Genomic DNA, 17,962 nt, shown 5'->3' on the forward strand with positions numbered 1-17,962 from the left:
GCTTTCAAGTCAAACTTTATTAAAAATATAGTAAAACTAGGTGGGATCAAATCACTTCAACTTGCAAATATGTATATAAATAAATATACATAAATACTTTAAAATTCATTAATTAAAAATCATGATTTAAACAACCCACCATGAATTTCAAGAACCTTTAAATAGATAAATAGAAGAATTACTTGCAAACCATCAATTCATACATATGAAATTATGTTGCATCGAAATAGATCAATAATCATTAATTTAACCATAATTCATACTATTAAGTAAAAATAAGAATTACTATAAGAAAATATTACTTGAAATCAAGTGACTTAATTGAAATAGTTTTTAGACTATATGGATGGAAGAACTCATGGATAAACATCCACATAACTTAGAGTAAAGCTTAAAATAAATAAATATAATTTATCATATAATCAAAATAATTTAGACATGAGAGTGGAAGGAATACTCTCATTGAAGCCTTACATACCTGGAATCCGAAGCTTTAGTCGGAACCGAAAGACTTAACGAACACTCTTGAGTCCTAACTTTTCTCCCTGCCGGAACGTTTTGTCTACTACCTGGAGTATATGAATCACCGGAATAGTATTTCTTTACTACTAAGAACTAAAACTATATTTGAGAATGTGTAAAGAAGTGTATAGAGAGAAGACTTGCTTGAGAATGCTTGATGAATAAAATGAGAAAATAAGGTGGGTATTTATAGGTGGGAAAGAGAGACCTAACAATAAATAAAATAATTATAAAGAAAAATCTAAAAATTTAATGGAATATATTGATGTCATGGATGATGTTAAATGGAGGACAATTTATGTCATGAGTGATGTCAAATGTATTTAGATCTTTCCATGGTAGGTGAAATGAGTTATCTTTGACAGAATACTCCTTTTCGGAGCTGTGTTTGAATAGGATAAATTCCTTATTAGGATTTGGTGTCTTCATAAGAATTATAGATATAGAAGTTTAGTTTTATGTCGTTCAAGAATCAACCAATTTGGATAATTCTACAGTAAGATATGATTTTTCTTCTATAAACACTCCTTTCCGTCACAGCATTCTGTCTTACAATAATTAATTTATTTAACCTACTTAACCTCCGAAACATAAAATATGGTCTTCACAAGAGTTGTAGGTAACGATCTTGTGGTTACTCGTAAATTTAAATCACCCAATTTGGATATTCATATGAAAAGTTATGCCCAAAATACAGAGGCTGGATCATATTTAGGCGAGAATTGAAATATCATATACAACGTTTTTAGGGAATGTTACAAAAAGTAAAATAAAAAAATAAAAAGAAAACTAATTAAATGGGACAGGACTTGTGGGTAATTAAAAGGTATTAGTATACCTGCACTAGATTTCTATAGGATGAAGCAAATAGTGTGGTGTTGCTTCATCAAAAAGTACAATTTTATTTTAACTTAATGCTAGCATACGACTTAAATTGATAAGACCACAATAAAGTACTAATCCTAATAAAGATGGAGAGGAAGTCTTGGTTCCATATTCACAGATATAGGCTTATTTGGGTGTGTAGTCAATCCATAAATTTCTTCCATGCTTATATCTTCTGGCTTCATATCTCCGGCTAATTTCCAATTAAATCCATGCAACAAGTTAGCCATTGTAGTTTGTGCAACCTTCATACCAAGGTTATACCCCGGACACCTCCTCCTTCCGGAACCAAATGGCAACAATGTGAAACTTTGCCCTTTAATATCTATGTTATTTTCTATGAATCTTTCTGGAATGAACTCTTCTGGCCTATCCCAATACTTTGAATTTCTTCCTAAGGACCATGCATTTACATAAACAGTTGTCCCTTTCGGTATGTCATAACCAGCAACATTACAATCCTCAATAGAGTAATGGGGAGGAAGCAATGCACATAAAGGGTGAAGTCTAAATGTCTCTTTGATTATGGCTTCTATATAAGGTAGCTGAGAGAAGTCCTCTTCTTCTACCCATCGTTCTTTTCCGATAGCTCTGTCAAGTTCTTGGTGTACCTTGTCGATGATGTATGGTCTCCTCAAAAGTTCTTGAAATGCCCATTCTACTGTTGCTGCTGATGTATCTGTTGCACCAGCTATCAAATCCTGACATTGACAGCAAAAAACATCAAATAGTAATAACAAATTTTGTCAGAATAGTTAGTGTTGATGAAAGTATTTTAGAGAATGAAGTTTGTCCCTCATTAGTAAGATAGAAGAAAGTAGACGTGCTTTTAAACACTTCTAATTATCTTAGTTTAAATTATGAGGTAAGTTTTGGAGGAGACAAAAAGGTTTGGCTACATTGTTAAATAGTAAAAGATGGGCACTTAACAGAGGAAATCGACACTTGTGCCAAAAGTTAGAGAAGGATTTGGACAAGGGTGCCGCTCTAGACCAAGATCCTAGCTCCTATATTCAAAAAAGGCACATATACCCTTTTTTCTGCCAGAATTAAAAAAATAATTTTAAATTTATTTTTTAAAGATTTTTATTTAAAAAATAATAACGAGGATATATCAACTCTAAATGGCAAAATTGAAGGGTACATCACGACATTTTTCCCTTCAAAAAATAATTTCATCTCTTCTCCAAAACGAATAACATCATATTATTATTTCTTCTCTTCCACTCTTCTTAAAAACACAATTTTGTTCTGATGAAAACTTCAAGTTAATCGTTGAAACTTAAAATTTGTTGGCTTTGTAAGATTCTAGAGGAGTTTTGCCACTATCCCTGCAATAACAAAGTGGGAGGCTTATCTTTTTTAAGGAGAAACAGAATTAAGAAAATGGTCTCTCTATATATATGTATTGTATTGTCATGAAATGCTATTGTAGTTATTGCGAAAATAAGTAAACTTACATGTATTAATCCCATCAGTCTATCGGAAGTAAGCTTAACTTCAAGATTAGGATCATCAGCAAGGTTCAAAAGAACATCAACCATGTCCTTAGGAACATAATCCTCCTCAATTTGCCTCTTTGTAACCTTGTGATCTTCAAGTACATATTTGTAAAAATGTGTGAAATCTTTCCCTAATGTCTTCATTCGTTTTACATATCCTTGCAAGTCGAACACACTAAGCCAAGGTACCCAATCTCCAAGATTAATCACCCCACTAAGAATAAACCATTCATCGAGCATCCTTTGTAGTGTTTCAAGTGTTATTATTGAAACATCTGAGTTTGACTGATCACTAAAATATTTGTCACTCATAACGAATCTACTTATAGTGCGAAGAGTAAATCGAGGTAAATGGTCTTTAAGGAAAATTGGTTTTCCTGAATGAGGAAAAAGACGAGAAATCAAAGTTTGTCTTTCCTCAACACGAATATACTCAAATGAATCAAGCCTCCTAGGATTAAATATCTCAGTTAGGTAGATTTTTCTAGCTTGACGCCAGTGTGCTCCATAAGGTGCCCATGTCATGTCTGAGTAGTTATAGCTAGTATACTTACCAGCAGCTAATAAAGGACGAGAAGCAAAAATAGCATCATGTGTTTTCAATATCTCTTTAGCCATTTCTGGAGATGATGCTATCAAAACAGGCTTCGAACCGAACTTTAAGAGCATTAAATCTCCATATTTTTGTGAAAGATGGTGCAAAGACTCATGTGGGAGTGAACCAAGAAGGTTCAAATTGCCAATAATTGGCCATGGCCTTGGTCCTGGTGGTAGTTTCCTTTTGGGATGGTTTAATATTTTTGAGAGAAAAGCTAATGCTAGTAGCCATGCGCCAAACGCTATGAAAACCCAAGATATTTCCATTATTGATAAGAGATGACTCACGCAATTGAATAAGCAATAGCTCAAGAAAGCTTGAGAAATATTTATAGGGCAACCTGCCGCTATATATTAAAATAATAAAGAGTTAAGACAATAATAGCAATATAGAGTTTAAATTGTGTACAACTCTTTTAAGTCACTTTGAAAAGTAAGCATTTATTCAGAAGACTATTATTAACTATGATTTGCTCATTAGAGAAACATGATAGAAGAGTTAGAGAGAAAATTTTAATAGTTTTCAAAGATTATAGATTTTTTTTCTTGTTTGCCATTTTGGAATTGATAATCCTAAATAGTAACTCCCTTTTTTTGTGGAAGATTCTTCCCTTGCTTTCAATGGTAAGATGAGCACCCATGCGTAAAATCTTATCTCTGTGATTTTAGCCACCTTTAATGATGATTTTAGTCCCCTTTAAACTTTTCCAATGAATTGGGGCCACTCATTTCGTAGATTAGGTAAATATCCATGAGAAATCTTGTGGCATATCAATCTGCAACAATCCTTAAAACGATTCAAAACAAAAATGATTAGTTGTATCAAATAAAAAATCCATTTCGATAGTAAAACAAAAACAGCTCAAAATAGATACGTATATTCATGAAGAATAATCAAATTAAAATACTGCTATGATAGAACAAATCTAATAAATTAAAATATTGATAAAAAAAACTTACGAGAGATACTAGCTAGGCATCGTACCACTTCATGCCTCCAGCAACGCCTTTGAATTTATTGACAATAAAAATGTGAGATGAAGAGGTGTAATTCAAAAGGCGCCTTCTTGGTACAATTCATAGTTGGGGGATAATTTATTCCCCTAATTAAAGTGGATCTCAGATAGAGGGTATAATGCTCTTTAATAAAAATGACTCATGTTTAGGACTCGAAATCAAGATTTCTAATTAAAGATGAAGGAGTATAAATATTTACACATACCTATATTTGCACCTAGCAAATGAATATAAAACATATATCTTGCTTGTACACTTTTTAATGTCCAATGTCAAAAGGGCAAGAATTTCGACATAATGTACCAAAACAGACACCCCCTAAAAACATGTACCAAAAATTGATAGTTTGCCACGTTTTTTTAGGGAGTGTCCATTTTGATACATTGTGTTGAAATTCTTGTCCTTTTATCGTTGGACTCCTGTTTAACATTTAACCATGGTTAAATCATACTATACATTTTCAATTTAATTTGTTATTTCTTAAGGTTAATTGTTCCATACAATCTTTGTTGGTATTGTTACTTGTTAGTTGTTACACTTGGGCCGTCTATAAAAAAGAAAATAGTAAATGGTTTAGACTCAAAGCATCTAGCTACAAATATGGCTTCTTTGCACAAATTGATCACATTTCAATTTCCCCTGTTCTTCTCTGTCCTCTTACTATCTCCTTTGTATTCAAGTGCTGAGCTGCTTCTCCACTTTCAAAACCAAATAGTGACTATAACACTAGTTAACAAAGCTTGCTCAGGCATCACGGGCAAACCGTCGTGCATAAATAATTTTCTCATCCACTCATGTTTGGGACAGTGAAAATAGTGAACAATTTTATCTTCTCCACTTTTTTCTTTTTGGGTTTGATGTGATAAAAAAAGCTTTGTTGTTTCTCCTTCTAGTTTATACTAGCAAAGCTTGTTAAATCCTAGAATATATTTTATAGGTGAAATATTTTTAAGGACAATGTCATAGCACGCTTCAAGTTCTCGAAATATTTCATCATTTATGTGATTGTACAACAAGATTCTACTAACACTGAATAACTCAATAAAGTGAATTTTTCAAAAACATGATTAAAAAAAAATAGGAAAATGGAGTTTTAGAAAAGAAAAAGAAATTCATTTTATTATTTTGACTAAAAATCTTGAGATGGCGACAACAGTGACGGTGATAGTGGTGACAATGGATATAATTATAACATATAGGGGTGTACATGGACCGGTTGATTCAGATTTTTTATAAACCAAACCAAACTATTTGTATCGGGTTATTTAATCTATAAACCAAACTAAACCAATAAAAGTCGGGTTTTTCGATATCAATTTTTCTCGGATTTTTCGGGGTTTTTCAGGTTTTTTCGAATTTTTTGGATTTTTCATAGTATCTAATATCAACATATAAGATGGAGGAAGAACATTGTTTAAAGTTTTAACTTTATAATATAACTTTATAAGATGACTTTTTTTGTATATTATTTAGATGGGTTTCTCAAGTCCAAATCTAAATGTAAGAAAGAAAACAAAAATAATGAAAAAATTTTATAAAATATTTATAAATTATATTTTAATAAATATTTTTATGTATAACATAATTTAAAAGTAGTATATCTATAATCGAGTCGGCTTGGGTTCGGTTTGACTTTTTTTAGTTAAAACCAAACCAACCCTATAATGGTCGATTTTTTTTCCAAACACCAAACCAAGTCAAACCAAACCACTAGTCGGGTTTTTTTTCGATTTGGTTCGATTTGTTGGTTTGATGCGGTTTATCGATTTGCCCTGTACAACTCTAATTATAATGATGAAGATAATAGGTGTAGTAGCAATTTACATTAGTAGTAGTTGTGATGACAAATGTGGTTAGTGTTGGTGTTGGTGTTGGCGTCAATGGTGGTGGTGATTTTGATAGAAGAGGTGGTTGGTGGTTAACGGTGGTGGCTGGTGGTTTGTGGGCAGAGCGATGGTGAAAATTATTCGCACAAAATACCTCTCAATGATAATAAGACTTCGTTCAAGATATTAATGATTAAGAGTTAAAGACATATTCAGATCCAATAAGTACTTTAAAATGTTATAATAACCAACCGAACTTAATGGCATTAGGTTCTTATTCATTAAGTGCAAACAAATGAGACCTAAGATAAGTTATTGTGTATATGAAATAGATTTGTGAAATTATCAAACTAAAGACTATAAAATCAAACTAGAAAGTAAAAACAAATAACTAGATCAGTATAAAGGTAACACCTAAATTATGAACCTAGATTGCAAACGTTTAATATATAATATAAAATTTTAAAAACTTCTATAAAATATACACATATATGTGTACAATTTTTGATGTTTAAATAGGTATTTATATAGTCGATTTGATTTGATTTTTTCAATTATATTTTGCTTAAATTAAAATACAATCTAAAAAATATCATTTTTTTGTCGGGTTGATTTGATTTGATTTTCCGTCAACACCCTAATAGCAAGCGTTAAAGGATACCCAAAAAGAAAGGCTAAGTAATTGCACCAATTTGAATTTTGAGATGTATACTCATTAAAAGAAGTCACAATGTTAGTATTGGAGTAATATTATTTCTAGACCAAATTATTTTGGGATATATTTATCATTTAACTTAAGATGCTCAAGAAAATTACAGTGAGAATCTAGATAATCAGATTTTGCTTTATGAAGATATATTAATGAAAGGCCTCAAGTCTATATATAGAGTTACATTCTTGAAATCGCCATCAAAAGAAACAAAACAAAAAATGACTCGTCTAAGAAGTAGTGTCAACCTTTTCTTGTCATTAATCTTGCTATAAGTCTATATAGAGTTACATTCTTGAAATCACCATCAAAAGAAACAAAACAAAAAATGACTTGTCTAAGAAGTAGTGCCATCCTTTTCTTGTCATTAATCTTTGACTCGTCTAAGAAGTAGTGTCACCCTTTTCTTGTCATTAAGCTTGTTATAAGTCTATATATAGAGTTACATTCTTGAAATCACCATCAAAAGAAACAAAACAAAAACTGACTTGTCTAAGAAGTAGTGCCACCCTTTTCTTGTCATTAATCTTGTTATTTTTATCTTTCCAAATCAAAGCAGACACAGGTTATGATAAAGTGGCATCTTTACTTGAAAAAGGAGAATACATTGCAAATGTCACTCATAAATACATAAGGGGAATAATTGCCAAAGGAGGTTTAAGCCCTGCTCCTAGATCAGCTTTTCCTATTTGTGCCAAATTGTATGGTGTTATTTATAGAAGATTTATGGTTGCTTTAACATTTGTTGATGAACAGAATTTTGAAACAGCCAGAGATCCTATTGACATGGCTGAGCATTATGCCCAAAATTGTGAGGATGCATTTGTTACAAGAGGGATTCAAGATGCACAACTTTCATCAAGCAATCATCTTATTAAAGATATATGTCAATCTGCTCAAAAGGCTATCAATAATCTTGTAATTCAACCCCCTATTTAGTTCATCTTTATTAGAGTATAATTCTTGTATTAATGGCACACTATATCATATTATAAATCAAAATCAAATCGCCTTCATATATATATAGCTTCCTATCGAAAACATTGCATACATTGTCCAAGAATTTAATCACTTTTAAGAAACATATATATATATATATATATATATATATATATATATATATATATATATATATATATATATATATATATATATTAAAAAAAAGAAGGGATAATGGTCCGAAAAATGTCCAAATTTTGACGAAAATTGTTGTAACAATCTCAAACTTTGGACAGGCCATATTACCCCCTGCACTATTTAATAATGCATTTTAAAAGTATATTCGTGGTTGAGTTAATCTAAATTTTTGTGAGTTTGATAACTATTGACGTTATTGTTGATTTTGAAATCAAATTTTTTAGATTTTTCATTGATTTCAAGGATATTACATTCAACACAAAATCAAGTTCATTGACTTCAACCATACAAACTAGCAAACATAAACACTTTCAAACTTACATCAACCTAATGAAACGCTTCAACTAGCTATTTTGATCCAAACAACAACACTTTCAAACTTAACTCAACCATGAATATACTTTTAAAATGCACTATTAAATAGTGCAGGGGGTAATAGGGCCCGTCCCAAATTTTAAATTATTACAACAATTTTCGTCAAAGTTCAGATATTTTTCAGACTATTATCCCAAAAAAATTTAAAATCTAATGGTGATATACAAGGATATATCTTGACGATAACTGAACTTAAATAATGATGAATAATGAAAAGACTCAAAGATAAGATATTTTGAAGATGAAATAGATTCTCAAAATTATGAAATTAAAATAACAAATCATACTAAAAAGTATAGGCAAAAAATTGGATTACTATGAAGGCAAGCACCTAAATTATGAATCAAAAGAGCAAAAAATTACAATGTACCTAAAATTTTAACATTGTTGTAAAATAATGAAAGAGTGTGGATGTCCCTTTCGTCCCTTTTCTCCTATCACTATCTTTTCCCCTAATCCATACTCACAAATTGGCTATAAAAAGTCATTGATTTTGTGAAATTCAACACACAGATAAAAACAATTCTCTCCTCTTTCTGTCTTCCTTTCTTATCTTTTGCTTACTCTTCTTATAATTTAATTACTTTCATAATACGTTATCAGCACGAAACTCTAATTTTCTCTGGGTAAATCGACTTCTATCTCAAGTATTAAAGAAATTTAATTTTAAATTGACTTTGTTATTTCTAAATTAATTTCTATCTAAGTTTTCATCATATCAAATTTATCAAAACTTGAGTTTGTGGTACTTGACATTACCGAAAAAATATTTTGTCATAGATCCTTGATGTTGAAATTCACCTTGACGTTAAAGGTCTTGGTGATACTATTAAACAAAGAAATAAAGCATCAAGTCAAGATAAAACAAAGGCCATGATTTTTCTCTACTATCATATTCATAAAGGATTAAAACCTGAATATTTAACTGTGAAAGACCCTATTGAATTATGGACTAATTTAAAGGATCGGTATGTCCACCTAAAATTTACGGTATTACCGAAAGCTCGATATGAGTGAATACACTTTCGATTTCAAAATTTTAAAACTATGACAGAGTATAATTCTCTTATTCACAAAATAAGTTCCATATTAAAATTATGTGGAGATACTATTACTGATGACGACTTACTTGAGAAACCTTTTTCCACTTTTCACACTTAAAATGTGTTGCTACAACAACAATATCGTGAAAAAGGATTTAAAAATATTTTGAATTAATTACATGCCTACTTGTGACTGAGCAAAATAACACTTTCCTGATGAAAAATCATGAAGTCCGTCTCACTACATCTGCTTCATTCCCTGAAGCGAATGTTGTAGCAGCACATAATCATCCTGAATCAAGACAAAATAATAATCGTGGCCGCGGCCATGGCCATGGTTGTGGACGTGGGCGAGGACGTGATAGAGGACAAAATAATTATCGTCATCATGGTGAAAATAAACATGAGAATAATAAAGTTTCTCAAAATAATCCTTCTAAGGGTAAATTCAATATTTTGCCACCGGTGTAGTATGAAGGGTCATTAGGAATGTGAATGTCGTACGCCCAATCATTTTGTGAAACTTTATCAAGACTCTCTTAAAAGAAGAGACAATAATATGGAGGCACAGTTGAATTTTCGGAATGATGATAATGAAGTAACTCCCTCAAATAAATATGAAGATATAGACAAATATTGCTTATAAAGATGATAATTTTGAAGGTCTTTCAAATATTACTCATTTGGAAGCTAAAGACTTTTATGAAAATATGAATATTGACTGAAGAACTGCTCATCTAACTGGGAAAAAAATAATTATAAAAATAGTTATTATTTTTCTATTATATTTTGTACTATGTTGTTAGCTTTTCATGTTCTTATAATATATCTTTTTGTTTATGAAGAATATGAAAATTTCCTAATCATCAGTTGGATCCAAAATCAATTATGATGATATGCGTCTTATCGATAGTGCCACAACACATACTATTTCTATTTTTCTTATTTGATTATGAAAGAAGCTAATGTTAATACAATATCTGGTAGTACAAGATCAATTGAAGGATCCAAAAAAACTAAAGTTATACTTATCGGAGGAACAAATTTGACAATTAATGAAGCATTGTATTGTAGTAAGTTTCAAAGAAACTTATTAAGTTTCAAAGACATTCGTCAAAATGACTATCATATTGAGACTACAAATGATGAAAAGAATAAATATTTTTATATTACTACAACGTTGTCAGACAAGAAGTTTATACTTAAAAATTTACCCGCTCTTTCATCCGGGTTATACTTCACAAGTATTAGCATGGTTGAAACACATGTCATAGTAAACCTTTTGGTTTACTAACTCAAATGATTTTTATCTGTCATGACCGGTTGGGCCATCCAGGTTCTAATATGATGCGCAAGATAATTGAGAGTTCACATGAACACTCTTTGAAGAACCAAAAGATTCTTCAATTTAAAGAATTTTCTTGTGTTGCATGTTCTTAAGGCAAATTGATTACTAGACTATCAGTAATCAAAGTATGAATTGAATCCCCAACATTTATGAAGTGTATACAGGGTGATATATATAGGCTCATTCACCTATCATGTGGACTATTTAAATATTATATGGTTTTAATAGATGCATCTATAAGATAGTCACATGTGTGCCTATTATCAACTCGTAATATGACATTTGCGAGATTACTTGCTCAAATAATTAAGTTAAGAGCACAATTTCTAGATTATGCAATAAAGACAATACGTCTTGATAATGCTGGTGAGTTTACATCTCTGGCATTTAATGATTATTATTTGTCCACTTGGATAACAATTGAGCATCCGGTTGCTTATGTTTATATACAAAATGGTCTAGCGGATTCATTGATTAAACGCCTCCAATTAATTGATAGACCAATGCTTATAAGAAGAAAACTTCTCATTTCATTATGAGGTCATGCTAATTTGCATGCAGCAAGTCTTGTGCAGATTAGAACCACAAGTTATCATCAAGTCTCCCCATTACAATTGACTTTTGGTCAGGAGCAGAACATTTCTCATCTTAGAATATTCGGATATGCGGCATATGTTCCAATTGCTCCACTACAACGTACAAAGATGGGACTCCAAAGAAGATTAGAAATACATGTTGGGTATGAATCTCCTTCTATCATAAAATATTTGGAACCTGTGACTGGAGATTTATTTACTACAAGATTTGTTGATTGTCATTTTGATGAATCAGTATACCCAGCATTAGGAGGAGAAAATAAGCAGCTGAAAAAGGAAATATATTGGAATGAATTATCACTATCTCATTTAGATTCTTGTACAAATAAATGTGAACTAAAAGTTCAAAAGATAATTCATTTTCAAAATATTGCAAATCAATTGTCAGATGCATTCACTAACCTATCACGAGTTACTAAATCTCATATTCTAGTTGTTAATGCTCCAATTCGAGTTGATGTCCCATTAAAATAATTAATTAATGTAAATAAGTCTAAACCACACTTAAAATATGGTAGGTTGATCGGCTCCAAAGATAAAAATCCTAGAAAAAAAAGTAGCAAACAATCAAGATAGTCATAATATGGAAGAACCTGCTCAAGAAGAAAAAAGAGACATAACAATTGATAAAAACTTGGAAGAGGTTGAGGCGCCTGAAAATAATGAAGAAATTTCATTAAATTATGTCTCATCAAAAAAAATATGGAATCGAAATAATGTAATTGTCGACAATAGTTTTACTTATAATGTTACTATTGAAATAATGCAATAAAATGAGGATCTTGAATAAAAAACTGTCGAGAAATGTCGATAGAGGAATAATTGGCCAAAATAAAAAGATGCAATTCAAGTTGAATTAGCTTTGCTTGAAAAATGTAAAATTTTCAGACTGATAGTCAGTCTGAACACCCGAAGGTATAAATTCAGTGGGGGTACAAATGAGTGTTTGTACGAAAATGAAATGAGAAAAATGAAGTCGTAAATTATAAAGCACGACTTGTGGCACAAGAATTTTTGCAAAGACTTGACATTGATTATATGAAAATATATTCTCCTGTGGTGGATGCAATCACTTTCAGGTTTCTTAAATTTCAAGCGAGGTTATGTTTGAGTAGATAATCATCATTCCAAGTATGTAAGGCTATTCATAGCGTTGGATTGAGTTCGTCCACGCGCCCAACATCTAAATTTCATCTTAATTGAGTTTGGTTGAGTTGAGTCTAACCTAGTTTCTTGAATTTTTAATGATTTAATTCTTCTTCTATTGAGTTTCTATAATTATGCATTGAGATTATCCTTGTTTTCTATCTCTCAATTGATTAAAATTGTTGTTCATGGCTACTTTTCTATGAACCCTAATTAATTTGATGATCATGACTTTTACATGTATATTTTGAGTAAAGATGATTATCTTTATGCATTGATACTTTATTGAATCTAAATAAGTATGAGGGTCGATGTATTGATTGGACTTGAGAAAGAGGTTTGACAAGATGTGAATAATTTTGAAACCATATTTTAGTGAAAGAACTTCATGATTTAAGCATCAGAATTGATTTTAAATGAGTTTGAGTTTTCATATGAATTAAGTTCTCGAGTCATTTATGATTCTAGAGTCCATATTGTTACGCTCTAGGAAGGTAACCTAGACAAGGCCAACACTTGAAGACCATTGTTGGTCTTCAAACGAACCACTTAATCCAATCACATGTTCATTCAATCACTTTCTATTAGCGGAAGACTCAGCTCATTAAGGATACTATTCATAAATAAGGCCAATCATCTATCAAATCCAATCAACAACTAGTACGAAATAAACTAGTCAAAATAAAACCAATCGACATCATCAACAATCTAATCTATGAAGCTTGTATCAACTGTCTAAATGGTATCAATGACAGGTTCATGTCTACCTCAAATCAAATAAAAAAATCTAACTCAAAAGTTACAAAGATAAATGTGGTATCCTCCAGAAGCAGGGAGCACTCACGAATAGCTAAACGCAAATAGATCCTCAATGATGCACTAGTTGATGATCTCTAGTATCTGTCTTTGCATCATTGAAATGATGCTGGCCCAAATAGACGTCACTACATGAAATGTATGAATATGTAATATAGCAGAATGAAATATGTATCAAGATAGAATAAACTCAACTCAAATAACTCAATCAAGCGTAAGGAACTCAATCAGGATGTCAAAAGTCTAAAGCAAAAGTAAGATTTAAACAAAGACCAATCATATAAAATCCAATCATATCCAATCGGAGTACTATCAAGACCTATATAGGTATTTTTCTTATTCGACAACCATCATTTATGATCCAATAATAGTACAACAAGCCGAAGTTGTTTCCACATCCATCCATTACCTTGCTAGGGTAAGAACGAATCAACCAATCATGGATCCAAAATCAATCAAGTCCTATCATGTCAGGACAATAATGGGGACTCCTATTCACTACCTATCACAATCATGGGCACATGGAGGAACAAAATCCATGTTTTAGTTCATACTTACATACCTGGACTCAAACAACAATCGAGAACTCGAAGACCTCACTTGAAAAACTTGAACCCTACCTTTCTCCTCTTCTCAAATCCTCGCTCCTAATCAGTCTAAGTGTTAATAAGACTTAGGTGTTTAGGATACTGATAAAAGACTTAATTTAGTCCTAAAACGTCAGAATTTTAATTTAGGAAAGATGGAAAAAGACATGAATACCCTTCATAAAATTGACTTTGGTCGTCTACTGATCAGTTCTATGACTCGTAGAAACTTCTACGGATCGTAAAAGATTAGTCGTATAATTGGATTATAGCCTATAAATATTTCTACGAGTCAAGTCTATGACTCGTAGAAAGTGTTATGGGCCATAGACCCTTCTCATCCTGTCAATATTATTGAGTCTATTTTCAAAGCATTTGCTTATTTATAAACTTGCATCTTTATTGAGTTGAGTTATTTTCAGAGTTGAGTCTCTTGAGTCTAGTTGAGTTTCTTTGAGTAAGTTCCCTTTTAGATATATTACATACTTATACATGTACTGACGTCATTTGGTCTGCATCCTTTTATGATGCAAACACAGGTATTAGAGATCCTCGACAGGAGTAGTGTTGAAGATTCATTTCCTTCCTGATAGTGGTGAGACCTTTTTGCTTTCGGAGAAATCATAATTATTTTATTTAATGTTTATGAGTAGCTTCTTTCGATGTAGCCTTGGTCTTGCCTCAACACCTTCTTGATAGTTGATAGAGGCTCCTAGAAATAGACTGAGTAGATTGGAGTTGACGTCCCTTTTGAGTCTATTTTGCTTAAACTTTTATTTAAAAGATTGGGTTAATTTTCAAAGATTGTCTAATTAAAACTATTATTTTATTTGAGTTGTTGAATTGGTTAACCCACTAGAATATCTCTTGCTATTTCATTGAGTCTTCCGTTGATTGATTGAATGAGTGATCAGACCAAATGGTTCTCTTAGGGACCAGCAATGGTTTCCAATTGCCGGTCACGCCTAGGGTACCTTCTCAAGGCAAAAATATTTTTTTTACAATTATTATATTATAATTTAAGTTTTGATATATAGGTATAAGTAATTAAATATTAGGATATTGTATAGTGTGAATACCATCAAAGTTATGATACTTGAAGAAATTAAGACTTAACCCTAGAGTTGATATTTAGAAAATTGATTATAGATTTGGGTGAAATTTTGGGTCTAGGCGAGATGTGTAGTAATATGGATGTCCACATACTCATTTACTTATAATATTACATACTTGATAAATTGGAAATATTCTGAGGCATTAAAGAAGGAAACACATTGATGAATTAGCTTGCTTGACTTCGGTTCTTTAATTGAGGTAGGTTAACGTTTATTTTTTTATTATAGAGAGACTCTTAATAGTGATTGATAGTCACTGAGTGATGTTGTGAAGTTTTTTATCAATTTTATTATTGTGGTTTGGATGGTTGATATGTGTTGTGACTGGTTTGTAATTCTAAGATCGTGAAATTCATAATCTTGAAATTGCCCTATCAAAAGTGATACCTTGAATAAAGAAGGCTTGATGAAATATTATTAATGAAGTAAATTATGATAATAAAGAATGATGAATTAATTATTCATTTGAATCGGGTGCCACGAGCCGGCATGATATATATTTGAGTCGAGTGTCATGAGCCGACACGATATATTTGGATCGGGTGTGTAACGAGCCAACACAATATTATTAAATCGGATGTCATGTTCCGACATGATAATATTAATAAAAAATAAATTAGATGACTTAATACTACTTAATCTCAAATAACTCATTTCCCAAAAGACCGTGGTGTGGAGGCCTGAGTCCTTATGTATACTCTTGATATTGTTGATTGATTACATAATTATTTTATTATGTTTTCACTTGATCTTGATCTTGTTATTTGCCACTTGTTAAGTCCTGTGGTTGATTTTCTGCTATTACTTTATGCATATTGATTTCTATTTTGAATCGGCAGATATTACCTACTCAGTACATGTTGCCCTATACCCTATACTGACCCTTACTTGTATTTTTCTTTATTTTATTTTATGGAGTACAGTGAGTGCACCATTGACTTTGACTTGCCCTAATCTCTAGCCAGTCTCCAGTATATCAAATTCTAGGGTGAGCTATCCTTCTAGCTCATGTTGGGTTCTCTTGGTCATGTCATGATGTCCTTAGTTTTCAAATACAGATCATTCTGTTTATTTATTTTGGAGTTTGATACTCTTAGACTTGATATTTTGAGATTAGATGTCCTTGATGTGATGACCTGTAGATTTTAAGAGTCGATATGTAATAGACTTTAGTGGATTTTTATTTGTTACTTTAATAAGATTTGAGCTTCCACATTATTATCGTATATATTTCATAAGTTGAACAACTAATATAAGTTGGAGTTAGTAGCGTTGGTTCGCCCACCTAGGAGGTTAAATGTGGGTGTCACTCATGGCCTATTTTGGGAAAATATTTACCATTTATAAAATATTTCTTTTTTGCTAAACACCTATAGTATAGTTTTAATCTGTCACGATCCCAATCTGCCGTGACTGGTACCCACAATACTTATTCCAATGGGATAACCATCTCTACAGCCCAACTTATCAAACTTTAGGAGATACAGTTAAAGACTTGCGAAAGTAGGAATAAACCGGAAATAATACTGAATTCCTATAAACTCAGTCAACTATGTTAATAACAACGAAATGTGGAAGTAAACACATCCTAGGAACTGAAAGTCATCGTACCAAAATACTAACTAACAAATCTAGAACAGGAGTACAACTCCAAATAGAAACTAATAAATAAACAGGAATATTGTCTGAACATCTGAGTTCCGAAAGAAGGCATGAGATAAAAGAAAAGTCCATAGCAGTATGACAGAATAGCTCACCCTTAGACTTTGAACACCCTATTAATCTTCCAACCAAGGTCTCTTTGTAACCGACTGAATATGCCCTGTACTCAACAAAAAGGCAAAGCAAAAGTAGTATCAGTACAATAACAATGGTGTACTGGTAAGATCACGCAGTTAGTCAGTAAGCGGATCATAGATAAGCCAGTTTCAACCCAATAGGCAATACATATACAAAATAAGTCAACCACATCAAAATATCATAACTTAATGTCTTTCACATGCTATAATTTCACACAAGGGTCCTCTTGAGGGACCAACAAATAATTAACTTTGTGTCAGAACATGACAACCGATCTAAGTATATGTCAGAATATGACACTCGATCCAAATATATATCAGAATATGGCATCCAATCTAAATTAATTATATATCAAAATGTGACACCCGATCCCAAGATATCACAATCACAAGAACTGTAACACCCCTCAAAATAAATTTCTAAGATTCGGACCTTTCTTCTATACGTGTAGGGTCGAACTTGATTATTGTGAAATATATGAATGAGTTAAGATGAGTCCCTAAGAAATTGAAAAGTGTTAGAGGTGATGTGGGGTCACAAACGACCCCTAGGACCAAGCTAAGTCCAAAGGATTCGTCGTGGCTAAGTTTTAGGATGAGTTTGTATAAGGGGTCGACTTGTAACGACCCTATATTTTGAAAGACAACAATCTAGGTGGACCAAGACCTATTAAATTAAAGGTCATCGAGTCTTCTTTTCAACGCCACCAAGAATATAATTTTTGGAGTTCAGAGTCAAAAGATATGACGATCCTAAGATGAACTAGCACTGTAGGAACTTCAGGTCTGGGTTGCAATTGCTGGGAATCTGGGCTTGGTGCCGCAGTGGCGTGATGTGCCACTATCGCTCCAAGAAAAATCCTCAGTAGTTTGTTCCTTGGCGCGACGCGCCACTACGAGATGTCCAGGGTTTTCAAGCCTAATTTAGAGAACCCAGAAAAC

General features: G+C 31.9%; 1 protein-coding gene across 1 annotated transcript; it reads right to left on the reverse strand.

Moving 5' to 3' along the window:
- Positions 1–1,226: 1,226 nt before the first annotated feature.
- LOC129904555 (trimethyltridecatetraene synthase-like) lies at positions 1,227–3,859 on the reverse strand. Its single transcript, XM_055980113.1, has 2 exons — positions 2,868–3,859; positions 1,227–2,108 (listed from the first exon to the last, which is right to left on the reverse strand). Exons 1-2 carry the CDS (start codon positions 3,771–3,773, stop codon positions 1,485–1,487), a joined length of 1,530 nt encoding a protein of 509 aa, XP_055836088.1. The 5' UTR covers positions 3,774–3,859; the 3' UTR covers positions 1,227–1,484.
- Positions 3,860–17,962: the final 14,103 nt, after the last annotated feature.

The sequence above is a fragment of the Solanum dulcamara genome, chromosome 9 (genome assembly GCF_947179165.1).
Source record: "Solanum dulcamara chromosome 9, daSolDulc1.2, whole genome shotgun sequence".
In the NCBI taxonomy this organism is placed as follows: Eukaryota; Viridiplantae; Streptophyta; class Magnoliopsida; order Solanales; family Solanaceae; genus Solanum; species Solanum dulcamara.